The sequence below is a fragment of the Trachemys scripta genome, chromosome 6 (genome assembly GCF_013100865.1).
Source record: "Trachemys scripta elegans isolate TJP31775 chromosome 6, CAS_Tse_1.0, whole genome shotgun sequence".
NCBI lineage: Eukaryota > Metazoa > Chordata > Testudines > Emydidae > Trachemys > Trachemys scripta.
The window spans coordinates 91,773,723-91,801,387 of NC_048303.1; the positions used below are offsets into that span (position 1 = coordinate 91,773,723).

Below are 27,665 nucleotides of genomic sequence, written 5' to 3' on the forward strand. Positions count from 1 at the left end.
TTTTCTTTTTCAATAACTGCATCACATCTTTGACTAATGTGCACCAGAACACCCAAATCCTTTTCAGGAGTACTACTGCCTAGCCAGTTATTCCCCATTTTGTAATTGTGCATTTGATTTTTTCTTTGATTGTAGCGCTTTGCACGTCTTTACTGAATGTCATCTTGATTTTCAGACCAATTCTCCAAATTGTTGAGGTCATTTTGAACCCTTATTCTGCCCTCCAAAGTGCTAGCAACCCCTCCCAGCTTGGTGTTATCCACATGTTTAATAAGTATACTCTCCACTCCGTTATCCAAGTCAATAATGAAAATATTGAGTAGTACCAGACCCATGACAGACCCCTGCAGCATCCTATTACATACATCCTCCCAGTTTAGCAGCAAACCATTGACAGCTACTCTTTGAGTAAGGTCTTTGAAATTCTCTATAAAATCATAAGAACTGCCAACACTGACTGAGTTTCAACGTGCATCTAGGAGCAGGGATCCACCATCCTTCCCCCCTGTATGGAACGAACAGGGGGGTTTACTTCTTAAACTAGAGAATGTCTCAAGAACCACACAGATCTCAGGATATCAGCAAAAGCCCAGTGCCTTGGGTATCTGACTGGTGAGGAGGAGAGAGAATGCCATGAATAGTGGCTACTCCCCAGCTGCATTTCTTTCGGCACCTATTCTCTAAATATCTGTGGAGCCCTCACACCATAGAGCTATAGCAGAGAAGCTTCTCACACTGAAGAGTTGGTATTCTTTCTCCTCATCAGGTTACACCGTAATCAAGCTCCCGTCTGCTTGTATTAGTGGAGGGGAGAATTTGGCCCTGAAAAAGTGGAGAAATAAGATCCAATCTCCTTAGTCACTACCAAAGGTTGAGTTTTTTAAAACTGACACAGGGACTTAGCCACACCGCTCTTAGTAATTTAATTGGGAGGTGTGTGCTTAAATGGCTGAGTCAGCTTTGAAAACTCAATGTCTTCAGAGAGCAGAACTCAAATGTTTTTCATCTGCAGTAGTGGAAGTTTTTTCAGTCACCTAAATTGACCTTTCTGCAGTCACAGTCTGATTAAAATCATCCATAACAAGAAGATAATTTTTTTATTCCTTTCTTTATTTGGACAATTTATATACATATGTACAAAACACCTATGCCTACTTTTTTTTTTTTTTTTACAAGTTCATGTGATTTACAAAACAGGACAGCGAAATAACTTATAAAGGATACGAATACTGTACAAAAATAAAACTGATTAAATTGTTGTAAAGGTTGGTATTTACAGTGTACAGATCATTAATCTGTAGTAAAACAGCATTTTGAAGAACATGTCCAGTCTGGTGTGTACTGAGCAAAGTCCATCTGCAAACTGAAAATAGAATTGTTTATGTAAGTCATCAAAAATTGTTCACAAAAGTAGTATGTTGTATAGCTATACCTTTAAAGCCTTGGCTTCTCTATGCAATAGTGAAGGGCTTTCTTAACTGAGGAGAGGAGCTGTCCTAACTTCAGCACTATTAAGTATTTCCCGAATAGTATGACAAGTACATATAGTATTAGAGAACCTGATTTTTCTTTCTTTTCCAACACCTGCAACAGTCTCTTACAGAAATTCAGTTTAAAATACAAATGACTATCCTGCAATTTGTTTTGTATGTTAAATCCATTGTCTGCTTTCACTCAAAAAACAAAACAAAACCCAAAAAACAAAAAATCCCCAAAACTTTCTCAACGTATTTTGTTAGTGGATAATGAACCATGTTAATCCCATCAGGACTGGACTGAGATAGAGTATGTATTAAAGAAAATTAGAATGTTGGTTTCTGTTTGGGAATTTTTATAGAGAGGATCTTCTCACAAATATAGACATGAGTTTATACATTCAATTTTTGTACCTGTGAGAGTACCTTACTTTTTTTTATAACATGAAAAACAATTTAGTGACATTTGTTTAAATGAACATTCTGCCCCAAATGTTCAAGCTTGGTTGCCTATAGCTTGACACCTATATCCATATTTAAGCTACTACTAATAGTTAAAATGGCCTGATTTTTTTTTTTTTTTTAATTTTTTTAAGAGGTACTGATTACCTACAGCTCCCAACATAGTCAGTAGGAGGGAAGGACACTCAGTATCTCACATGATCAGTCCCTAATTTGCTAAGTACTGCACTTGTCCCACATAATGGCAACAGTACACACAGAACAGCTGCTGGATTGTAGAACTGACTCTAAACTCTGTTCTTAAGTGTTTTTTTAATAGAGAAGGGGAGGACGAGTGTAAAAATATTACTTTGTGAGTTGCTGGGCTACCACATGGTCCTGACCCCAAGGCAGCAATTACAGTACTGGTAAGCAGAATACATTTTTTACACTGGGTCAATAGATATAGCCAGGCTACCTATTTTATTAGGAAGAACAAATGTCCCTACAACTTATTTTGGACACCAGAAATTAATGCTTGTTTCTTAAAATAACTGTTTCAAAAAGCTGAAACGGAGGTAGAAAGTGTGCTTGGTTTCCTGATGTCTTCACTGAAGAAAACGCCTCCCTTTTTATTCCACAGACTGCTCAATATCCCTAATGCCTTAAAAGCAGTTCTCTTCACATAGACAGAATTTCTAATGAACTACACAAGTAAAAATGCTATAGACAAACTGATCTCTAAAGCTGGAAGCCAGGTATAAGTGTAGAAGAAAATATTCTACTTCTGAGTAGATTTTTTTTTATTTCTAGGAAGCAAGCTTTTTTTAATCAGGTGAAACAATAAGAAGAGAACTGTAGCTGCAGGTGTACTAACAAGATTTTATGTACAAAGTTTTACAAGAGAACCCAAATAACATCCCCAGTGTAACACCACTGACTTCAATGTGGTTAATTCAGAGATGAATTTGGCCTGGATGTCTAATAGGGCTGCACCTCACCTTCCTTCTTTTGAAGGAGGGGCAAAAACAAAAGACCAGAAGAATGTTTCTGGAAAGAAAAGTGTGTAAACATAATTCTCCACTATACAAGTGGATGAAGAGGGAAAAATCCTTAATACATTTTTTTAAAGTTCATGCTTTTAACTTAAAGATGAAAACTCAGATAATGTAAATGATCTTAAGTTTTCCTTCAATGCTGTCTTAACTCCTCTTAAAAAGCAAATCATATCTTTTAAATAAATGTAATATTGCCATTATAATAAAATATGTTGTATATGACACACAAGTACTATACAAGGTATCTAGGAGTGAGGCTCATGTCATAAGGAATAATATGACATGCCTTCTTTATTGTAGTTCTAATTATATCATGATTTCCCCCTCAACTCTATACAACAGCTATGAAAAGATAAAGGAGACTTAGCATTCTATGCTAATGGAAACAGCTCTTAAGGAAAGATCTAGTCTCTCCATAGCACACACAACTCCCACTGGAATTTATAGGAGTTGGACAAGTGGATGAAGAGAATACATCTTTAAGGCAAGTGTATGAAGAGAATTTTTTTTTTAAAAAGCAGCAGTTTCTAAACATGGTAGTTGCTGTTGTGCATCCATTCAAATAAAACAGCAGAATAAAGCAGTTAGTGGCATTTCTATAGTACAGTACGGTATATATTGTCAAATGAAATTATAGGAACAATTCAGAGAAGTATATTTCTCCTTTCATACTCCTGCCACATTATTTAGGCTGACTTATATTTTTTTTCTGATAACTGAATAATAGAGCTAAATATACATGATGTCAGAAAAAGTCAGAATTTTGCCTTTTTTTTTTTTTTTGCTTAAAGTATCAGCTTAAGTTGTACACAGCTTTATTGGGAAAAAAATCAAAAGTATAGTTCATACAAAGAAAAATTAGACCCAGTTTTCTGTAGTATAAATTCAACTTACTTTTGTATATCAATCAGGTATTAGTAACACATGTAATGTATTAACAGTCTTTAAATGATGGATCATTCTGAGATAGAAGTGAACCCACTTCTAAAATGTGTGCTATGGAGTTTTACTTGAGAATTATTTAAGTGATTTGGAAAGTGGTTTTACTAAACAAATTTTAAATACAAGCAGCATTACATTGTTCAACAAAACATGTTTATGACACAGCAATCACAAAGACCTTGGAATCACTATTGTGGAGTCACAGGTCAGACCACCCAGTCAGACATATATACACCAGTGTTGATTCTTTAAGTTACAAAAGAAATTAATCATCTACTCTGATCCCCATCTCTGCCCCCAACCTCACTCAGCAGTCACTCGTTTAAGACTGTTATCAGCACGGCGGACAAAATATTTATTTTAAATTTCAGCTACATGTGCTTTAAAAATGCAAGTAGGGAATATTAACTGTACAGTGGCAGACTTCTTGTGCTGATCAGTTATGCCTTTACCAATGTCTTTTTTCCCCCAGTGCAGTCCATCATTCAAAATGAGGTGGAGCTGGACTTTTTCGATCTCTTAATCATGCTTGGATGAAACTCAGTGTGACGACGGGCATGCTTTGTCAGGTGATCGCTCCTCATGAACCGCTTCTCACAGAGAGGGCACCTGAACTGCTTTTCACCAGTGTGGGTTCTGTAGTGTCGAGTCAGCTCATCTGACCGAGAGAACTTTTTAAGGCAATCTGGCCATGTGCACGGGAATGGTCGCTCACCTGTAGGAAGGTAATGATAAAAACAGAAAGTTTAGAAGGAAAAACAGGAATCTAGAAGATGACAGCAGAGCAATACCAAATACCACAGAGCTTACACAAATCAATAAACATATACATGTGTTGCTTAATGACAGTTAAGGTGAGATATTAGGGAATACCTCACCAATTCACAACCTGAAAAGCAGGGGAATCAGAAGCGCTGACTCTGTGGGTACTCCGGGGCTGTAGCACCCACAGGAAAAAAAATAGCACCATCAGCCCCGCTGATCAGCTCCTCCCCTTCCCCCCAGTGCCTCCCACCTGCTTGTGATCAGCTGTTCAGCAGTGTGTAAGAGGTTCTGGGGGGCAGGAGGAGGAGTAGGGGTGGGGCATGCTCAGGAGAGGAGGTGAGAAGGGGTGGAGCAGGATCAGGAAGAGGCAGGGAACGCCCTGGGAAATCACAAAGTCGACACCAATGAGGTGAATAACAAGCTAAGGGGGAAAGTCTCCTGCATTTCTTACCACTTTCACATAGCCTATAATACCATAGTAATACCCTGCAATGCTCCATACAGTTTCATGTCTCCCTCCAACAGATACCAAAAACCAGTATATACCCTGACTTCATCAAACTCCAGTGCAAAATCTCAAGTGGCCTCTGAAGCTGTTGTATGAGCAGATGAGCACATCTGACTGCCATACATTCCATACAGTTGAGAAGTTTTTCTGCCTAAACACTGCTGAGGTGACTCTTAAGGCTTTGCATAGAGTACAAGTTTGATGAAAGTGGGGGTACGTATTGCTTGTGGGTATCTGGTGGAGGGGGAAATGAAACCTTGTGGAGCACTGCAGTGTGTTATCGACAGCGCTGCAGGCCATGTGAAAGTGGCAAGAAATGCAGGAGACTTTTCCCTTAACTTGAAAAGCATGGAAATAACAAGGTGTCAGTTGGTGGGGTATGTCCTGAAGCAACCTTATCAGTCACCAAATGAAGCTTTTGTGTATTAATTTCCTAATGTTTTATACAGGTTTCATGTACTTCAGTGAATTGGTCCCCAAGGGAGAGATGCAAATGGTTGAAATGCAAAATATCTGTATTTTGAGGTCATGTTATAATTTACATATTCCAATAGTACAGATTATAGTAAATTATTAATGTGTTATGGGATATCTTCTCTTTGTGTAAATTAAATAAACCAGTTATATTTAAAAAGAAAACTTGAAAGACAGACTGTCACATGCAACCAGACTATCCCCTCACACAGGTCAACAGCAACGTTTGAACCCTTAACCCTCAAACCAGATCTCTATTGCTAGAGCTACAGGAGTATTTGCTACCCTCAGTTAGGTCAATCACAAGAGGACCTGACACACACTTTCCTAAGGGGTTACTAAACTATTTATCAGACAACAGTAGCATACTGGAGATCAGGAATCCTGGGGTCTATTGTCGGGTCTTGAAAAGAGAGTCTAGGACAGGGGTCGGCCACATTTGGCACGTGGCTCGCCAGGGTTAGCAGGCGAGAAGCCACAGCCAGCACATTCTGCCCGCGCCGCTTCCCGCTGCCCCCATTGGCCCAGGATGGTGAACCGCGGACAGTGGGGGCCACGATCGGCCGAACCTGCCACATCAGCAAGTAAATAAACTGGCCCGGCCCGCCAGGGTGCTTACCCTGGCGAGCCGCGTGCCAAACATTGCCGACCCCTGGTCTAGGAGTTAAGGATAGGCTAAGCAAAGCACATTCAATCGGAAAGGCTGTGTGGCGAAGGGATACTAATTGAATCTGCCATTGTTAATTCTGGCTTCTACTTCTGACTGTACCTGCAGTGACCTTGTGCAATGTCTCTGTTAACATATTTTGTAAAATGAGGTGCCAGCTCATACTTGCCTTCTAGAATTGGGGTTCAAGGACTTGACTGATAATCAGGGTGGTGAGATTCATGGGAATATAAACCACATTCAATAGGGGTGAAATTTTAATTTATGATATCCTCTTTTCCAGCTCAGAGAGCTTCCCCCTAGGTTAGAGGAGTATTGGGTAGGGATGGCTCGCGTTCTCTCTCTCTCTCTCTCTCTCTCACCTGCAAGTGACCGTGTTACAGCATCACTGCTCATTACAGCAGGTTAGTGTAATGCATTTCTTTTCAGTTATGGAGAAAAGTTTAAAATTATGATGCCGATGAAGGACACTTATGTATAACAGATACTGTATTAATCATTGCATGAAGAGCAATGTGTGCTGCAAAGCACAGATCCTAGGGCACTTTAGTTTTCTTTCAAAGGTTGTTGGAAAACAGGTGAGACAATCCAGTGTAAAACTTCAAAAAAGGGGATAATTTGAAGCTGATAATTCTCTGTAATAACCCAATTTTAATCAAACTGCTATTAAAAATATAAATAGTTTTAATCTTTATAGTCTACGTTTTGGACTTTTGCCATCTTAATGGGATTCATACTAAACAATGGTTTTAAACTTAAAACTTCTGACTCATTTTTAAACTATGGAGTCAAGATCAGCAACTCCACAATACTACCTTTCATACTCTGGCTTACCTAAAGCACTGTACAATGATGCTAAATACTTGAGGTGAAATCCTAGTGAATCGATGAGAGTTTAACCATTGCCTACAGTGGGGTCAGGATTTCACCTTTAGATGCACAGTGACTATGTAAGCAAACAAAGTGCCAATTTGTTTCCACCACTAATTCATAAACAGCTGTTCAGGAAAGCACTTAATCATATGCTTAACTTTATTCATATAAATGCTTAAGTGCTGTCCTGAACAGGATTGCTTTTCTGAATCAGGACCTAAAATCTGCTACTTGTTGGTTTTCTAAATTGAGATGGAGAGTCCTGATTAGAACACTAGTGTTGTGGGATCTTTAATTTTCACCAAGACAGCTGCCAGGGGGGTATCAGCCAGTGTATTTGTATAGGACAACTTGTAGGCATGCAGATCCTGTGGTAATGAGTGCAATATAAAGAGCTCTATAGAACAGAATGACTGGAACTTGGTTTATGTGAGTTGTATCCACAAACTTAGGCTGACTTTCTCTTTCCTTTCTGAAGCATGTCAACAAACACCCCTCAAAAATGCGATGATTATTTTTGAATACACACACTCTTCTGGTACTCCTGTTTCACTAAGCAAAGTCATCTGGAGTTGTGAGAAAAGAAACCAAAGGGGGGACCCAGGCCCCCAATACAGTTCCAAATAGAGAAAAACAAAGCTGCTCAACTTCCTGGTTCAAGTCAATTCAATTCAACTTCCTAGGCTAAAAAGTTACTGTCCCTTTATTGTCAGATCCAGCAGTATGGACTGATGTGCATCTGGGTGTAGGGAGCAAAACTCATTACCGTAACCCAAAGTGCATTGCTGAATACTTTCAAAAACAAAGATGTCAAGAATGGGCAATAACCATTAGAGGTGCCCTAGGCACCCACAGGCTGCATTCACAGGTATCAAAATCCCTAGAATTAATCAGTGAAGATGGCATGAGAGGAAAGAAGTTAGAGCTGAAGGAATAGCTAGAGGAAGAAAGAGAACCAGGAGAGGAAAGTATCACAAAGGCCCATTGAGGATAAGATGTCAAGGAGAGGATTACTGACAAAGTCAAAAGCAAAGAATTCAGGGAGAATGATGATGGGAGTAGATTCTCTGAGATCTGGCCAGAAAATGGTGGCTTTAGACCAGGGCTACTCAAACTTCATTGTAGTGCGACCTCCTTCTGACAACAAAAATTACAACATGACCCCAGGAGGGGGGGACTGAAGCCTGAGCCCGCCAAAGCTTTGGTCTGGGCAGAGGGGCCAAAGCCAAAGCCGAAGCCGAAGGGGATCTGTAATTTGAGCCCCGTCGCCTAGGGCGGAAGCCCTTGGGCTTTGGCCCAGGGTGGTGGGGCTTACGCTTCATCCCTGGGTCTCAGCAAGTCTAAGCCAGCCCTGGCAACCCTATTAAAATGGGGTTGTGACCCACTTTGAGAACTGCTGCTTTAGATCTTAGTGTGTCTCTGTCATATGTAGATGTCAGAGCTCGATGTCCAGGCTATGTAAGCAGAGGATAGCCTCTGTATCAATGGAGGCTAGGCGTTGTAAACTGCCCTTCTGATGCCTGGTTGGGTACTCTTCCACCACGTGAGTTATTGTCTGCAATGAGGTCCCACAGTCAGAGTGTAGGGAAGAAACCAGGCCAAGTTGTCGCATAGTTGTGGCAACTCTGGACAAGCCAGAGAGGAGTCTGTTGAGATTGGTCCAAGATGTATAATCATATAGACAACGAGGAAGGTGCAGTGATGCACTCCTGAATTTACGTAGTGTGTTTGGAAGCATCGGTAGGAAAGAGAACCTATCTATGATGTAGTTTTCAGCACCCTGGTGATGCTGATCTTCTGTGCATGTAGCGCTCTTGTCCAAAAGTGTGTGAGTTGCCATGGCAAAGAGGTGTTGATAGATTAGCAGGGGTGTAAAACCCCCAGTCCCCAGGAGCGGGACTCCTCCTCTGAAGATGAGCAGACCTTTGAATTGGCACAGTGTGTTGTTTCTGGTCTGAGAATGGGACATCAGCCAGCCAGAGATGTAATAGGCTAGTTTTGTCAGACTTAATAGTCTTTCACTGAAGGAGCTATGTGCGCTAGCATATACAGACTGAAGGTTGGTGTATAATTCAAGCAGTCACCAATAATATGAATGACAAATTCTTCATGTCAACAAGCTGAATGTGGCAACTGCTCCCATGGAGCACTATTCAGCTACACCAAACAGCAGGGACCAAAGAGTCTTCTCCCCAGGAGGCTCCCGACAGTTTTCATATCAAGGCAGTATGGGAAGAGATCTTCATTTTCAGGAGTCTCAGGTGCGGCCAGTATGTCCAGCTACGGTTGAGTTTTACTCCCAAGTATTGATAACTAGCTAGAATTTCAGAAGCCATCCTGGGACACAGATTGAGAAGAACTGATTGGCAAGACAACTGTTTAAATGGAAAGTGGTTGCCGTTGCCCTGGTTTCATTGAGAATTCATCTCCCCTACTGGAATACGTGGTCAAAATAGCCATGTGTTGGCTGAGCTTCTCTTCAACCCTGTGGAAGTCATTTCTGGGGCCTGCAATACAGATGTAGTCAGCATACACGTACTTCTTGGCCTGTGTTTCAGAAGGTCATATGCGTATACAGTGAACAAAAGAGAAGCCAATACTGACCCTCTTTAGGAGGCCATTGTGTTGACATGTAGGGTGAATGATTTTCTCCCCAACTTGCAGGATGAAGCTTTGGTTATTGATCATTTCTTGAATGAACTGCACCATCGGCCTATAAGGAATAATTCACAGCAGCTTGGCAGTTGGCCCAGTGTGCCACATGGTGTTGTAGCCTGCTGTCAGATTCATAAGGACTATGCCAACTTTCTTTCCTGACTCAAATGTGTTTTCTGTGTCTCAGAATATCTGCTCTTGGGTGCATCTTGACTCCATTCTGAATGTGAGGCAGTTGAGGGTACCTCGACTACCTCACTAATTCACATCAGGATTAGTCTCTCCAACAGCTTGTAAATAACACACAGCAGAGAATTCAGTCAGCAGCTCTCTGGGTCTGTCAATGGCTCCCCTGGCTTGGGTACAGCTACAGCTTTTGCTCTGCAGCTGGGTACAATGATTCAAAAGTCAAAATAGCCAGCTTTTGGAAATTGGCCCAAAGTGAGAAAGAAACACTTGAATGTAATCTAGACCAGGAGCCTTGTCAGGATGCAGTTGAGCTATAGCTAGGTCAAGCTCTTGATTGGTAAAAGGAGCCATCAGGTTCATGTCCACATTCAGAGCCTTCCAATCACCATTTTAACTGCACAGCCGAAGGCTCTGCCTCAATTAGAAGTCTTGCCATTGGCCACCAGCTGGGATGTGATGGAGTTTGCTGTGACTGGGTATTCTCTCTTGCCCAGATTAGAATCTCTACTCAGTCTCTTACTAGTTTGCTAGACTTTGTGACTGGAATGCATGACTTTAGTGAAAGTGGTAAAAGCCGAGTCTAATGGATGAAAACAGTCACTCAGATAATATATTATGAAATTTAGTCTTCTAGCTACACAGCATGCCTTGAGACCTGTCAGACTTTTTTGCCCCACACTGAAAAGGATATGCTAGGACTCTCTATGTTGTTAAACTAGGACTCTTACGTTGCCCATGAGATGGGGACATGACTCTGAAACTATCTTGATTTAGAATTAGCCCCGAAAAAGCCTGGTCCTTGGTCAAGGAAGAAGGATAAAAGGAGTAGCAAAAGTAGTGAGTCACTCTAGAGCACTAGTAGAGAGTGGAGAAAGCCACTTGTTTGAATAATTCTAACTCTTGGAGCTCTGACTACGGTTTTCCAGGTTTCTCTGTTTCCCACTCTACCTTTCCAAGTGCAGTTGAAAGCCTTTTTAAACAACCACTGCCCTGAAAGGAGACATTAATTTAATTTTATAGGTCTGCTGTGCATGCACACACAGGCCATGGTTGCATCTATACTACAGAATGGGGTTGTTGGGAGTTCATAGTGTAGAGCAGGGGTTCTCAACCTTTTTCTTTTTGAGCCCCCCACCCCCTCCAACATGCTATAAAAACTCCACTGCCCACCTGTGCCACAAAAACTGGTTTTCTGTTTATAAAAGCCAGGGTCAGCATTAGAGGGTAGCAAGCAGTGCAATTGCCTGGGGCCCCATGCCACAGGATCCCCCATGAAGCAAGTTGCTCAGGCTTTGGCTTCAGCTCCATGCAGCAGGGCTTCAGCTCTCTGTCCTGGGCACCAGTGAGTCTAACACTGGCCCTGCTTGGTGGACCCCCTGAAATCTGCTTGAGGCCCCCCAGGGGGGTTCCAGACCCCTGGTTGAGAACCACTGGTGTAGAGTGTCCATGTTAGCCATTCTGTTTTGGGTTTAGGTCTCAGGGCCGCCCAGAGGATTCAGGGGGCCCCTTCCATAAAAAAAGTTGCAATACTATATTCTCCTGGGGGCCCCTGCGGGGCCTGAGGCAAATTGCCCCACTTGCCCCCACCCCCTACCCCCGGGCAGCCCTGTTAGGTCTACCCCAGATCCTTGTACAGCACCCTCCTCAAGGGTTTCACTTGTACTGCCCTCTCAATGCCTATCTCACACCTTCTGGCACAAAGTCCTGAAGCACTGGCTTGCAGGACATTTGGAAATGCATTCTGGGACTCCAAGAGAATTGTGGAAGAAGAGGTCAAAATCCCATCACTCTTTGGGAAGCTCAGCAATAACCAAGGCATGAACTTAAAATGGAAGTCAGGCTGAAATGTCAGAGCTCATTCTTCGCTCAGCAGAAATTTTTCTGCTGGAGCTCCGAAAATAAAACTCACCAAGTATTGCAGGAGAGGCAATATGTGGTGTCCCTACATTGCCTGTGTATACCAAAAATGCCCTAACCACCAGTCGATAGTCACTTTCTCTTCCCTATCCAAGGGAAGCAATTTTCAAATTTCAGGTATATTCTGATGCACAATGGGAATATTTTTGAAGTCTCAAAAAATTTTGTGGGACAGAAAAGTCATTTCCATGCAGGTCTCATGCAGAAGTTAGGATAAGCTTAGTGCATGATACAAGAAAATATTAAAACTTTGAACTCCTGAAGAGCAGATAGAGGTAGGAGAAAGGGGACCATCCTCTTTTCTAGGCTTTCAGTGATTCTGTGAGCCTGCAAATCCACTGCTCCCCTTGGCCATGAAGCCATACTTAAAGCCCAGAGAAATGGTGATTAAATAGCTGATTTGACAGAAACTGTGGTAGTGAAGAGTGCATTTAGAAGGCTTTAAACAAGGTGGAGGTGCTTGCTGACGTGCAGCAATAGTGCAATCGGCAACAGTGGACATCGTATCTGCCTGTTGCATTCTGCACAACATTTGTGAAAGCAACAGTGAAGTGTTTAAGAGTCTGTGGAATGAGGAACTTGCAACAATTTATGTACAGGCAGACAAGCAGCACTACCGGAATCTAACACTTGTTAATGTTGGCGGTACTAGGCACGTGAACCAAATGAATCAGAGATGCTTTGTACACATTTTGCCAGGGTAGTGGAAAGAGGGTGTGGTGATAATGTTCATTCTGCCTGTTCAAGCCTGAAGGGTTAACATGTGCTACCCTTAAATATCTTTGTTTCCTCTGTTGATGGTGGGTTTCATTTTATGTATGCACATATCAGTTTGATTCTGGGTAAAGAATATTATGACATAATGAAGTTGTGATGTAATGAAGGTAAATTAAAAGTATATTTTATGGATTCTGAACACTGAAATAAATTATGCAAGTTTACTTTATTTAAAACCACAAACATTCAGGCCAGTTCCAATAAGTAACCAGAGAAAAATAACCCAAGCACACAAAAATTTGGTTTACGGGGCTATAGGGCCACAAAATGTATGTCTGGCATACTGCAGTTCTTTGTCCTGTTCACCACCAGAGTGCCAGGAGACCACAGCAGAGGGAGCAGACAGGGATGAGCCAGTTCTGTACCATAGCATCATGCTGAGGTGGTTGTACAATGCAAACAGGTGCTGGGAGAATAGTGCTAGCTGCCTTTGCTTCTCCATGTATTCTCTTTGAAGTTTTCTATGGACCTCTTGATCCGGCAGCGTCACTTCACTATCATGCCATATACATTCCATCATTGGTTTTCTGTCCTCTTGCCTAAATTGGTCTTGTCTTTCCAAAAAATGACCAGCTTTTTCCTCCTTGAATCTAAACATTGTATCAGAGTCCCTTTACATGACCCTCTGTGAGTCATTTCAATTTCCTTCCGGTGAGATGGTCAAGTGTTCAATCATTTGTGATTCCTGATGCCTTTGCTGTCCCATTCAGTGATGTGCCAGCATTTCCACACTGGGCCTTGGTGCAGTCGGGCCCTCTGAAATCAGAAAGAAGAAGAATGTTAATAGGCTAATTAATGACATTCTAGAGTTGTCTGTACCAAGGAATGCAATAAAGTAACTGCTTCTGGTTCCTTTCTCACTCCAATGCTTTCTTACAGCAAGATGCTCTGTTCTTACTATTTAAGCTGGTAAGGATATAAACTAACATTCTCTCCCTAATTTAAAACCAATTCTTAGCCAGCGGGAATGAAAACAATGTGTGCAGGGGTGGGGCTTGGTGTCTGTAGTTCAATGGGACTAAAAAATTGCTTAATCCAGGCAAACAGGAAATAGAGAGGATCTTTGTGCTGAGGAACGGGAAAGGATGGGTCGGTTTGAACAAGTTAGGAGCAAAGTTGATAATCCTACACTTGAGTTGTTCTCATGGCTGAATATAGGACATGTTCTGGGACTGAAGAGGTGTAGTGAACTTCTGTGGGGTATAGGGAAATTAGCATTACCCCTAATCTGATTGCTCAGATTGAGCACTGATTTTTACAAAAGACTTCCAGCGATTACTCACGGAGGACTGTGGAAAAACATGGCTAAAATACATTATTTCTTCTAGATTTCTGCCCTGCATTGTTGGCTGACCACAGTGAAGTTTGACACAGTCATTATTCCACACCCTCACTGATGGTTAGTATAGAGCAGCTTGTTATCGAGTAATGCTTTTGCCTGTGTCTCATATGTTAAATAGAAAGGCAGAATGAACTATAATTACAGCTTGATAAGAGTGGATAGCTAAACAGATGCCTTTGTCTGATACATGGGCTGACTGAGAGAACATCATGTACATGGTGGGATCATGCTGTCCAATACTCTTCTGCTTTTACATTTAGTATATTTCAGGGTTTGTTTGACTCTTGGAACAGGTTCCCCTTGCTTGACCTCCATTTTGAGCCTGGCCCTGTGACATGTCTCAGCCAGCTGCAGTTCACTGCATGCCTGAAACGTCTGCCCTTACTTGGGACACCGGGCCCTCTAGCCAAATGTGGAGAACTATGGTGGGGCTTGTCCATCCTGACAGAATCTGGGGGAGCTGAACCGGGGAGGGAGGGTAAAGAAAGCTGTCACTTATGATGTAATGGCAGAGCTAGGGAGAATGGGGTCTTCTAGCACTATGTGATCTTGTAACCACCCACAGTAAGAGTAAGGTGTTTGAAAGAACCCAAGAACATGTTTCCACAGCCCCTAAGCATGCAAAACCAATCCTGATTGCTGCAAATAATAAAATCCAATGTACCTTGCGTGCTCCTTTGTCTCCTACGTCCACCCCCAACCTGTTTGGCTGCTGTAGCCAGATCTTGAGCTTCTCCAAAGAGGTCTTGGAATCCTTGTACGGTCTCAGGCACCTCCTGGTCCTGGCCCACATCCCTTGTCATGGACTGGGCTATGATGAATATTTTTCCTTTCTCTTCTCCTGATGGCCCAGGTGCTAGGTGTCACAGTGCCATCCAAAGTACCTCAGGCTCTGTAGATGGATGAGTGCCAAAAATACTGTCCAGTTCATTGGGAAAAAGGGTAGGTTTTCCTCCTTACCCAGACTGGCTGCAGTTATCTCAGGCCCTTTTACTTTTCTCCTGATATTGTCTTTCCCCCAAGTGGGTGATTCCCTGCCACACACTCTATTTGTATCACTCAGTCATAATCCAAAGTTTTCCTAATTAGAGTTCAACTGCAATTGAATCTCTCAAGCACCTGGGTATCTGCCTCTGGCCAGCTGGCAGCATTCCTGCACAATAGCTTTTTCCTTCTGAAATATGTTCCAAAATTGGCTTGCTGAAACACACAATGACTGCAAAGCTATGGGTGCTGGCAAAAAACAGCACACAATGAGATCGAAGGTATGCAGTACTATATATATATAGGCAAGGGACTTCCAGAAAACTTGACCCTGAACCAACAAGGTAGAAGAACTAGGCCAAACAGACCCCCTATGTAGTGGCTAGTGCTCTGTGGGACAGTGATGGAGGACAATTTGCACCATAGAGATTATTGCACCAGCACTTCGTATCTACAGTGGCACTGTACCAATGGTGCCTCACAGTGATGTGGGCAACACAGTAGTTAGCCTTGCTTGGAGCAAGTACCACCCACAGTGTGGTATGTTCCTGTGCCCCGTAGATAGTAATTTTGTGGGCAGACACATGACAGGTGTGCTGGGAGATTTAAATGGCAGTTAGCTTGCCAAATTGCTCAAGTATGGGTAAGATACAATGCCACCACATTCACATAACCACCAAACTTAATCTCAGTATTGCTATGATTCCTTCAATACATCTTTGACTGCACCAATTAACATCTGTTGCCCCTATGTTCAGAAGCAAAAAAAAAAAAAGTTTTCATTATTATCTATGAATTCCCTAGTTTAATAATTATTCATCATGTATAGTGTACTAGATTATTCAACAGGACAACCTGAGACTCTATCTGTCTTAGGTATTTATAGGGTGCCAGTCACTATAATTAGCATCAGTTCTCAAGACATAAAAAAAAAGATCCGGAATGCACCTTTTGCTGCATAGGCACCGACCACACATACTGCAAGGTGAAGAATGAAAGCAATAACCACTATCGTTGGTTTACTTTACAATTATCAGCAGTACTGGAACGCCATTCTGGCTCCCCCAAAAAAGTGCTGGCAAGGCATTCCAGAGCTTTTTAGCACAAGAGTGCTTGGCTGGCGTCTAAAAACAGGATTAAGACAACAGTAAGATTATTTGAAATGGGCTCTGTTCTTGCTATCCTAGGATTTGGCCATTTAAACTTAACTTGGTTTTCCCCAACCCTTTCCTCTCTTTCAGGTTTGGCAGCTCTGTCCGTTTATGAATGTGAGGATGGTGCCGTATTGCAGTTCAGTGAACTGAAGGTGAATGTACTCACCCATAGTGATCCTAATGGATGCACACACAAACGGACAAAATCAGGTTAGGAAGAAATATACCAAGTGTACTCCAGTACCAAGACACAACAAGGTGCAATAACTCATTAGAGTCAGCTCTTCCAATGTGTCCTCTGCTGGCACCAGGAGTTACATTCTTGGTGTGAAAGGATAAAGTAAAGCAGTTGAGATAAGGCCACTTTGTTGCTCTCTGATTCCCTTCTAAATGTGCTTTTTCTTGCTTTGATTGGGTAGTGTGACCACTAACACTTTTTGGTAGTTTTCCAAATGTGAAATTTAATAAATACTTAATTCTCTTAAAAAACAACAAAAACAGAAATACAAGAAAGCATCAGAAAAAACATATGGAAAATAGGAGAATGATTTTTGCCTAACTTGTTCAACCTTCTAGCCTTTCAAGCAATGTAATTAAATTTTATCAAATATTGCAAACAAATAATTTTCTCCTGGATAGAGAATCTGTCCATTCAGTCTGGTAACAATACGAGTTTTCACATTTTTATAAATCCCTGAGAATAATGGTTTCACACATTTTTATCAAGATCCCCTTTGAACACTGCTATCTGATCTTCAGCCATATTATAAATGCATTACCTGTGTAACCTGTACTGAATAAGAAGCTTAAAATGTTAGATTTCGGATTTTCCATTTGAAACTCAAAAGCACCAAGAAAATGCTCCAAACTTTCCCCATTAAAATACACATCTGTACTGTCTGACAAACTAGGGATAGTTCAGAAAATAAATGGGAAAGTAATGTAGTCAGGAGCAGCCTAAACTGATAAGGAGCCTGGATTCACGATGTAGTTTGTGTTGCAGCATCAATCAGTTGTGTCTCTGTTGTGACAGAAATGCTGCTCCCTGCCTTCCCTCCGGACAGTAGAACTCAGATCTGTAGCTCCATGTCTCCACCCTTAACCTATCACTGAATATCATCAAGGGCAAAATGTCAAAGGAGGAGTTTAAGGGCATAGCTGCTGTTATATTGTTACAAAACTCTAGCACTGTTGGACTGGTTCTGACTCGCATATTGACATGGGTTGCTCTAAGGCCCTATTGAGGAGGCAGAGAATGTGTATACCTCATGCACTTTATAGCACTCTCAAGGGGATCTATATCTTCCAAGCACTTATAATACAGGGAAATCCTTGTTCATTATGAATATTTGATATACACAAGGATCTACAGCCAAATCTTAGGAGCAAGTGCATCTGCTGTATGGAGCACTCAGGGCCTCTGGTCTGCCTGAGTTCCCTAACTGAGTAGGCTTCTACTAATCCTGTAACAGCCCACAGAATTGGCCTCCTGGTACCTATGTTGCTGCCCATTGTCTCTCTTGCCATATGGGGGGAGACCATCATCACCAATTGCCATTTGTCCAATTACTGGCTTTCTTTCACCCTTCTTGCTTACATCCTCCTTTCACCTTCCATATTTTTTTTATTAAAAACTTTAAGCCTATAAACCCTAGCTCTACCCTCATTCAAAATATAAATTGGCAACAAAGAGACTATTTCCAAGCTAATGCGCTGTACTACTCTAAATCAACCATCCACTCACTTCTACCTGGCCTCTCCACTGCACCAGTGACTTCAGACTCAACTGCCCATCTATCTGCAACTGCATTGCCTATGGTTCTGTACCTTCTATGCTATTCCCTATGCATGGAATAGCCTTATAGAGTTCATTTGGAAAACCCAGATCCTTGCCACATTCAAGTGTCTCCTGAAGACCCACCTCTATCATGATGCTTATGGGAAAACTGCCACTGATAATATCAACTCTGAGAAGTAGTTGGATATAATTGTACATATCCTATTTTCATTATATTTGTATACACATTCTAAAGATAATTGTATATGTATTGCATCCTTCCCCTATCTTCAAGACAAAGAGAGAGACAGTCTTTAAATTGTGAGGTCCTTGGGGAATATGGCCAGGCCCTCTTTTCTATTTGGAAAGTTCCAAGCACTTCATAGTTGCTACCAGAAATAATTCATAATAGTAATCTTGCTCTTAATAATGTTTCAGTCTAATATTTAATTTTAGTGATGTCTTGGGTTTTAATGTTCAAGCTAGCTTTGAGCAGGAGTCATGAGGCAGGCCATAGGCAACCAATTATCAGATGGTTACTTTTGGTCTCTGAAAGAGGGGCTGGTTTTGAACTAGCAGTTAAGAAGATGAAAAATCTCTGATCATGCAGTTCCCCTTTTCTTGTAACTTAGTTTGGTATTTCATCCCCCATCTTCTATCAGCTTGGACAAGATGTACCTGTGTGTTTTTAGTTTCACACCAATACAACATACATGAGTGGTCACTAAACTTTTTGAACTTGCTTAGTTGGTATGCATGGGTGAAATGGGATATTAGTAAAAGACAGACCATAGGTACAATGAGTAAACATTCTGAAACCATTTTTCAAGATAGAATAAGATAAACATGAAAAACGTAAGGTGGCAGTAACTATTGATGGGCATCTACTTTAACTAAGAGTGCTAAAGGCAGTGAGAAATCAAATCTCTGCCCTGGAAAACAAGTTCTCATTGAGAAATACCAGGTTGATTTTAAAGGTTCATGAAACCATGGAGATGAAGGGAGTTTTTTTTGGTTGGTTATTTGAGGGGGAATGAAGGAAGGAAGGAATCACTGAAGATGGATAGTTAACTCTACAATGTGTAGTCATATATGTCCCTGGCCAATCCAATCAAGAAATACCTCATTGTGGCTACAGAATGTATCACTCTTGGAATGACTTTAAATCTGGCATGTGTATTTTACACTCATGTGCTGAGTTCAAGAATTCTATTTGCCCAGGGTACTGTCTTGATTTCCCTTAGTGACTTATCTGTTTTGTCCCTCTTCCAAAGATGGGACTGGAGTAATCCTTGATTTATAGGTACAGATTTCGGGTAAACTGTGGAGGCTACACCAGCTTTTTCTGTTCTCCCATTCATGAAGTAATTCTCCCGATGAGTATCATTTACTAGTCCATCAGCTAAAGTTAACTCTGTTCACCCTGGAAAGCACTGAGAGTTTATTACTAAAGAATATAGCTGAATATTTGTGGTGTTATTTAATCACTGAAAACTGCAGTACACTGTTATTAACATTAACCTTTACTAGGTTTCCATGGGTATCCACTTCATACATGGCCATGGTAAACCCTATTCCACTTTAAAACTTACTTGTTATAACAATACTGGTGATAGGAAATTGGAAGCAATGTGTAGTATGTCAATCTGCATGTCAACAACCAGAATGCTATTCCAGCTGATGTCTCCTTCAGAATAGGATGGATTCCTGAGCTCTGGGAACAAACTGGAAATGATACTGTAATTTTCTTTGTCTTTTGCCAGCCAGAAATTTGCAAATCTTCACCTACATTTAGCTACCATAATTCTGAGTAAATAGTGGACCTGAAATGGCAGGGCAGACACCACACAGGCCCTAGGGTAAGTTAAAAGACAGAGTTTACAAAAAAAAAACTAGTTTTGTGACAAATGTCTTTCCCTTCTTCTCAAGTTTCTGTCTGTATCTATGGGCTGGAAGTGGGCAAATGGAATATTTTTTCCTCCCACAAACTTCACTTGTTGAGGCTTAGAAATTAGGACTACATTCTATCCACAAAGTTCTTTACTAGGAAGATAAATGGAAGTTCAGGTAGACTTTCCCTTCTCCATAAGGTTCTATGAAATGACTACCAACCCAACAAGTTAAGCATAACTGTACTCCTTTCCTTGCTCCCATAGGCAATCAGTAAGGTTCTTTAATTAACCACAGGGATTGCTGTTGAAAGACACACAACCATTCTCCTTGTTCACCTGCCCTGCCTGAGCTAAGCATGCTGCTTTAGTAGCCCTTCAGCATGGAGAGCACAAGACAGGTCTTCCTCATTGCAATGCAAAGTAGTATTGTTAGGCCAAAGGGAAAGCCTGTTCAATGGGAGTTTAACTGTAACTCAGATTTAGCCATTTTCTTTCATAAATCTGCTCTTAGTGTATAACTATTACAGCAGTGCCCTGTAGTATACATTTCTGTGATAAAAAATGTCTTCTTTTTCCACCACCACTATTATAGAAAGTTCAGAAAAGAACAAAGTAATCTGCAACAGAGATGCTGTAATTGGAAGGTAAACTTCCAACTTCTAGTGATGTTGATTTCCTTTGAGACTCTACTTTTACACTTATACACAACTCTTATTTACAGCAACTTTTAAATAGCCCCATCACAAGTATTGTGTCTCCTATTGCAATTTACATGTGTGGTAATGGTTTTATTCAGACACTTGAATTAAAAGGACTTATATGACAATTTGAAAAAAAAAAAAAGCCTACAATTACCATGTTTACAGTTTTTGCGGAGAGCCTGTGGACATCTGAATTACTATAGCAGTTTTGGGGTTTTTTTACTGCTAGGTTAACATTTTGCCATACTACCTCACATGCTAAACCACTTGAGCTAGCCTGTGCATATTAGCATATCCAGTCTTATGAATTTAGTCCCGGTGAAAAACCCCATTGTGACACTACTGGAGACTGATGTCCTCTATGGAACAGGAATAGCATGGACAATGCAATAGTCTCCTTGTTGCCCTGTCAATGTGACCCATCCCCCTAGGCTAAATATGCCACCTGGAGGGGGTCAAAAGTTAGGTTAAGGGTAACATTTTCAAAAGTGCCATAGTGACTTAGGAGCATATGTCCCATTGGAAGTCATGAGACTTAGGCCCAGATCCTTAAAAGTATTTAGGTATTGCTCCACGCAGCATTTGAATACCTAAACCCTAAGCAGCCAGCCACTCAGGCTCCCTGTACAGTGCATGGGGAGAGTTAGGCACCTAAGGAAGAGATTTTTCAGAAGCCAGTCAGCTGCCCAGGGAGTTACCTAGGCTAGCCAGGAGTGAAATGCTAAGGAGAGAGGTGGGGCTTAGGCACCTAAGTGGCTGACCTGTTGCATGTGGCCTAGAGATAGGTGCCTCCCTCCGCTCAGGATCCTCAGCCATGAGCCCTCTCCTGGAGTTAGGCACTGGAGTCAGATCAGCCACTTAGGTAGGCCATGTCCTACCAACCAAAATAGCGTCTCTCTCCCCTGTTCTCGCTTGATACCTTTCTCTCACACATTCTACATTTCCCTGTGCCCCCATGTGTCTTTTGTATGGGCACTCCGTTGTCCTTCCACCTATTGGTGACCTGCCTTCAGCTGTGGGGTCTAACAGGTATCAGGTCTTAAGACATGTTCAGAGCATGCTTACCAGATCAGGCCTCACTAGTGAGATAGGCATCCCCCCATCTAATCTCACTTTGGGGCTTTGGCTTGATATGGATCTCTGAGCAGCTCATTAACTGTGGAGTAGCTTTGCAAATGTTGACCAGTGGAAACTAAGGCAGCTAGGAGACTTGGACATCTATGGGGTTAGGTGGCAGCTCAGTGGCAACTTTGAAAGTGTCCGTGGTGCCTAAATGGTGGACTTAGGCACCTAGGTACTTTTAAGGATTTGGGCTGTAAGTCATTTACATGCTTTTGAAATTTCCCTCTAATGTCCATTCAGTCCTTAATCTCTTCACTGATTTTGCCAACAACGTTGCAAGTTTGTCATGATGGAGTTTATGTTGTGTGTGTGTGTGTGTGTGATAGAAAGGGAGAGTGATGTGGAAACCCATTCATTAGAAACTAGACTGAGACTACCAGTTCATTTCACACAGGCCACTAAACAGCCATAATATAATAGTAATTTACCTTTGGCCACTACTGACCTATACTGCATTCAGAACACCGATGTAAAAATTAATAGCACTGTAACCCTGTATTACTGGTATTTTGAGCCATCCAGTCCCCTCATGGGAGCAGACTAAAATGATGGTGAACAGGTGCTATCAAAACACAAATTGTAAAGCTGATGGAATGCACTTAGCTTTGAAAGTTAAATACAGTGGTTGAGAATTACCCAACATCTGATCTTTAAAAGCAGCTGCCCTTCTAGTTAAGTGTGTATCACACTCATGTGCTTGTATTTTAAAAATATGGGCCACATTCCATTGAAGTCAATGGAAGTGTGCCCATTTACATCAGCAGAGAATTTGCCCCTCTATTCTTGCTATGTTTATTGGGGAGGGGGAGCAAGCATTTCCTTAAAAACATTTGCTCATTAAAAATATGCTCAATACCTTCACAAAGAGACTCTGCTAAAAGCAGTGTTATAATATAAATGGTTATAATGAAGATGGCTGTCATATAATTTAGGACCCAGTGTGCTGTAGCCTTATACCAGCAAGTCTGATTTAAGAGGCATACCAGTCCATCATCTTTGTAAATTAGAATATTAACCACCTAACAACTTTCCTTCAGTGTGCTGATTAATCACAAGTATATTTGCCTTGTCAAGGATGGTTACATTTCTAAAGGCGCAGTTTTCACTGCCTTTCTCCTTGTCTATTTTTCAGATCTTAGTTCATTAATTACTAGATCTTTCACATTCCAATTCATGTAGGAGTTAAACTTTACATGTTTCCTTATGAGAATTCATAAAATTCGTCATCAATCCACGACCTCAGAAACTGGCCACGCCCTTAATCTCACAGCAGAGCTCATGGGGACAAGTCCTAACACACTGGATGAATAAAATGAAGCTCTGAAATCTGACTGGGTAAGTAGCTAATCAGAAGCTAACTCGTCATCCCCTATTTTGTCAAAATTCTATGCTGTACTAAGCAGTGTTATTTTAAAACTCTATGAAGACTCCTGGCCAAACATGAAGCCAGCTTGGCAAGCATAAAAACAACAAGCATGAGGCTAAAAGAACACTGAGCAGTCCCTAAAAGGCTCTACTGCATACAGCTGCCATGCAATTTTTGGTTAATTCTTGCTACTCTCAGAGAAGCAGATTATACCATTTTTAGACTGAACAGCTCCTCTACTGGCCTGATCTTCCCAGTGTAAACCTCAGTGTTACAGATGCAGGGAAGAGAAAAATATCTCAACAACATGACAAACCAGTACAACACCCTTTGCTCTCTACCCTAAACGTTCCATATAATTTCAGTAACATACTGTGCTTTCATAGACTGAATGTAGCCAGAAAGCCATTGAATTCATAGCTAATAACAACAAGGATGAGACACAAAAATGGAGGATGGGAGGAAAACAGGTTAAATAATAAAATAATTTCTAAGGAGTTCAAACCAGGACAACCAACTTCCTTAACATTAATATTTGTCTATATTTGCAGCATTTAAGAACAAGGATAATGTTCATGACTTAAAATCAGTGTTGCATAGCCAAAGCTGCCCTGTAACACTGAGTTAACCCCGACACCCCCTCTGCAATTGAGAGACCACAGCTAACCTGTATGCACTCTGTAATGGGCTTTAAGATGGGAGGATTTTCCATAGACTTTGCCACATCCACTGTATGGACACTTGTGTCTCTTTTCAGTGGCTAGTTTCCCCTTTGCAGGCACTCCACTGTGGAGGAGAGAGAGAGAGCTGGGCACACTGCCAGAATCCTGTCTTTCCACTGGGCTGTGGGAAGGACTCGACCCAGATTCAGTGGTCACGTCGCTGTCTGATCCTACATCCTCATCTGGACTTTCTACACTGTCACTGCAGATGGAAGGGGTTGGGAGGGGTCTGTACTTGTTCAGGTCCAACAAGCTTTTAGCAATTGTGACCAATGTGCAATAATCCTTCCAGGCATCCCTGGGGTCATTCAGGTCCTTGGTCACTTCTTCATCGGGCATTTTCAGTAGCTCTGCATCCTGAGCCCCCTGTTCCTGTACCACAGAGCGATTGGAAATGGAAACCAGACACTGAGCAGCAACAAAATCCATGTAGGCAACTGCTGACATTCTGCAGACGAGTAACCACCAAAGAGGAGAACCAAAATCCAGGCACCGAAACTTCTCTGTCGTACCCCCCGGGGTTTTTAATCAGCGCACTGGTGCCTTCAGCCTGCAAGATCAGTAGCGAGGGGGTGGGGCGGTATGCGTTAGTATCCAAGCAAGGAGTCGAACTCAGCCACTCATCTTTATATAACAATCCATGACTCCAAAGGCAGCATCCACAATCTGGTGCTACACTAGGGCTTCTTGCACTCCTAGACCCCTTACCCGTGATCACCAGAAACTCCAGATTTCAATTCACTCCCAATGACAAGCACATTGACGGGCTATAATAAAGCTCTCTCTTGGAAATACTGTCACTAGTGGTAATTTCAAGTAATCCAGCGTTTTAAAAGGACCCAAGGTGTGTCCCCCCGCCCCCCCAAAAAATAATCGCAGGAGGAGCTCTGGAAATGCACCCAGCCGCTTTGCCTTCGTTAGAATTCCCTGCACATTCACCCACTCATCAAGACGCTCTGTTGAAATAGCAGACAAAGCTCCAGGTCTACAAGACACTTGCCCCCCCTCTGCCCACTGCCTGATTCACTCCCCCCTCGCCTGCCGCTCCTCACTGTTCCGGCATGCTCTTGCTCAGTAACAATTTCGCAGAATCCCATCACGTAAGGTTCCAAGCCCCCCACCAATTGGTCAGCGGGGAGGGTGATTCAACTCTGTTTACCTTCTCCCCCTTCCAGTCAGAAGAGCCTTTTTGCATGAGAGGTGTGTCTATAAACGAGGAGCCCGGCCAATCCTAATATTCCCTCCCAATGCCTCGTGCTACTCCGGGAGTCTGAGTGCTGCGATTTAAAAGGGCGATGCAGGAGGACTCTGAAATAAATATATAATCGTAATCACTTATTACTGAGCTCCAGCCTGAATAAAACTCTCTTTAGCGAGCTCCTTCTGACTGCAGCTTAATCTCGCAGGGTGCCGTACACTGCTGCTTTCCGAATGGACTAAATCCCTTTCCTTGTGGTTTAGCCATAGCCCTCTCTGCCTAGCAGGTTTCCAAGTTTGGCTTTCCAGCACTTATCGGGTTAACTGCCTAGCTGGAAGTCCTACAGTCCCAGCAACCAGCTGGCCAATCGAAAGTAAGTTGGCTGATGTCACTAACATTGGCTTAGCCAATCAGAAAGAAATTCCAAACAGGGCTCAACACTTGTAAACCTAGAGAGCTGGAGTGGGAGACCCGACCGAGAGTGTGCTGTCGTAGGAGTTTAGACTGCAGACGTAAAGGGGCGAAAATAATTGTAAAGTCACTGACCTGCAGCCACCTCTCCACCCCAGTTAAAAACCCATAAGTTCCATTCCAGGGCGGGTTGTTGTTTTTTAAACCAGGGCAGGAGTCTGCTGGATTTCTGATATGCTTAAAAACGTCCAGGATCAGAAACCTAAATATTAGTATCATTTGATTTTACAGAGCCCAACGGTCTAACAGCCATATACAGAAAATGACATGATCCCTGTACGGAGGAACGTAAAAACTAATTTCAGATAGGAAACAAATAGTGAGGCAACAAGTTAATGGTAAGGGGTGCTGGGGGAAGGAGAGGGCAAAGGTCAATAATGTACAATTACTCAAGGAAGGAGAAACACGGCATGATCCAGTGAATGAATGCTTGGCTAGTCTCTTTTGGACTCAGGGGAAGAAATGAGACTTTATAAATAGTTCTTGGCCTCCTTTAATAAGAGGGGTCACCCTTTAAAATATGCTAATTTTGTCTTAGGTAAGTTACTTCAGTGTGCAGTGTATTATGTACACTTCCCTATACATACTATAGGGAGTACCTAAAATACAGCAAATAAGGGATAAAGTTATCTAAGGCACCTAACAAGTTTCTAAGGGTGCCCACTGTATCCAAGGAATGGTGTCAGTGATGAAATCTCTTATGGATGTTGAAAAATCCATTTTAATCCATTTAAAATGCTTACAGTTTATTTGCTGCTATTAGAGATATTATATGGTCTCCCTTCATAGACAAGCCTAATAAAAGTTTAGTATTAAAGCTACTTATTTCAGCTGTTTCTTTTTCAACATCTTTTAATTCCCTTCAAAGACTTATGTATTTTTAATTAAACAAGTGAAATATAACCTGACAAAATAAATAGATCATATCTCCTCCCAACAAAAAATAACAAAGTTATTTGACAAGTAAGTACTGTACATATTTATATATATATATATTTTTAGACTGGTTCATCCAAACTGTAGCCTGAGATGTCTCCTTGACTGAGTGCTCTGAGCAATTTTCCATCTTTGCCTGGAAAATCAGCCATGCTGGAGCCAGTCTTTTTCACCCTGGGCAGATAGTATCAAATCAAGAGGTGAATGAATCTGCTACCATAGTTGGGTTTGACCACATATCATCTTTTGATGTAGAGACGGTTTATCAAGGTGATGGTGGTGGTTGTTGCAGAGATCAATACTCATTAGGGCTTGTGAAAGTTATATCCCCTTGGGTGGGATTTATTAACAATGTCCTCTTCATGGAGGTGATGGTGCAAATCTGATACACAGCTAAAATATTACCAATTAACCTTTAACTGAGATTTAACTTAATTGAGAACCTATCCAATCATTGTCTAGTCTCTAGCTATCCATCCATCCATCTCTCCATGTATGAGTTTACACTACACGCCTCATCATAATGTTTGACTGTCTTTTTGGTATCTGAACAACTTGATAAACCATTGGTGACTGAACAAATCCAGGGTCATCTGCACAGCACAATATGGGATTCGGCATAGAGATAATGCTGGTCTTCTCCGTGTGATTGTGATACTTGTTGCCATACAGTTTGATATATCACCTGCTTTTACTACTATTATTGAGAATGTTTACTTTTTAATTTATAAAACATGTTTATCATTTGTCTGTAAATATACTTTGTTGTGAATACAAAACACAATTAGCAACCAGAGCCAATGTCTATTAGAGGCCCACCCCCCAAAAAAACTAATTTAAATAAAATAAAATAAAATAAAATCCTGTGTACTCCTTTCCAAGATACATATCCTTCTTCTCCAACTCACCCCATCAGGCAAAAGCCTGAGCAAACAGATAGTCCTTTCAGCATACCCTGAAGGTTAGCTAGTTTGGGCTGTCTCAGACTAGAAGGTATGATTTCTTTCTAGAGAACAACCTGTCATTCAGTTCCTAACATGTATATTTGTGGTAAGATAGCTGGTGTATCCCATAGTGAGTTAAATATCAGGGGAAAACATAAGGAGAAAGAAGAAGTCTCTGAAATATCTATCAAGATACTTATATAGCTTCTATGTGACCAAGTACACATACCCCACACTGACCAAAAAAGGGTTAATGAGAGTCTGTGGGCCCAATCAGCCCCACCCTGTTACACCTGTGAAAGGTATAAAACCTGG

At 41.6% G+C, this 27,665-nt stretch overlaps 1 protein-coding gene and 1 long non-coding RNA gene across 2 annotated transcripts; both read right to left on the reverse strand.

Moving 5' to 3' along the window:
* Positions 1–3,742: 3,742 nt before the first annotated feature.
* KLF9 (Kruppel like factor 9) lies at positions 3,743–24,954 on the reverse strand. The gene is made up of 2 exons (XM_034773340.1): positions 23,747–24,954; positions 3,743–4,631 (listed from the first exon to the last, which is right to left on the reverse strand). The coding sequence occupies exons 1-2, from the start codon at positions 24,246–24,248 to the stop codon at positions 4,402–4,404; spliced, it is 732 nt and encodes a 243-aa protein (XP_034629231.1). The 5' UTR covers positions 24,249–24,954; the 3' UTR covers positions 3,743–4,401.
* On the reverse strand, positions 12,889–18,902 carry LOC117878821. Its single transcript, XR_004646104.1, has 2 exons — positions 14,748–18,902; positions 12,889–13,497 (listed from the first exon to the last, which is right to left on the reverse strand). It is a non-coding gene; the product is annotated as an uncharacterized LOC117878821 (long non-coding RNA).
* Positions 24,955–27,665: the final 2,711 nt, after the last annotated feature.

Excerpts from the sequence above, each read along its gene's own strand:
- KLF9 (XM_034773340.1), bottom strand. The coding sequence starts at position 24,248 with ATGTCAGCAGTTGCCTACATGGATTTTGTTGCTGCTCAGTGTCTGGTT. Across the intron at positions 4,632-23,746 it reads CCATTACAGAGTGCATACAG|GTGAGCGACCATTCCCGTGC; the intron begins GTTAGCTGTGGT and ends ACCTTCCTACAG.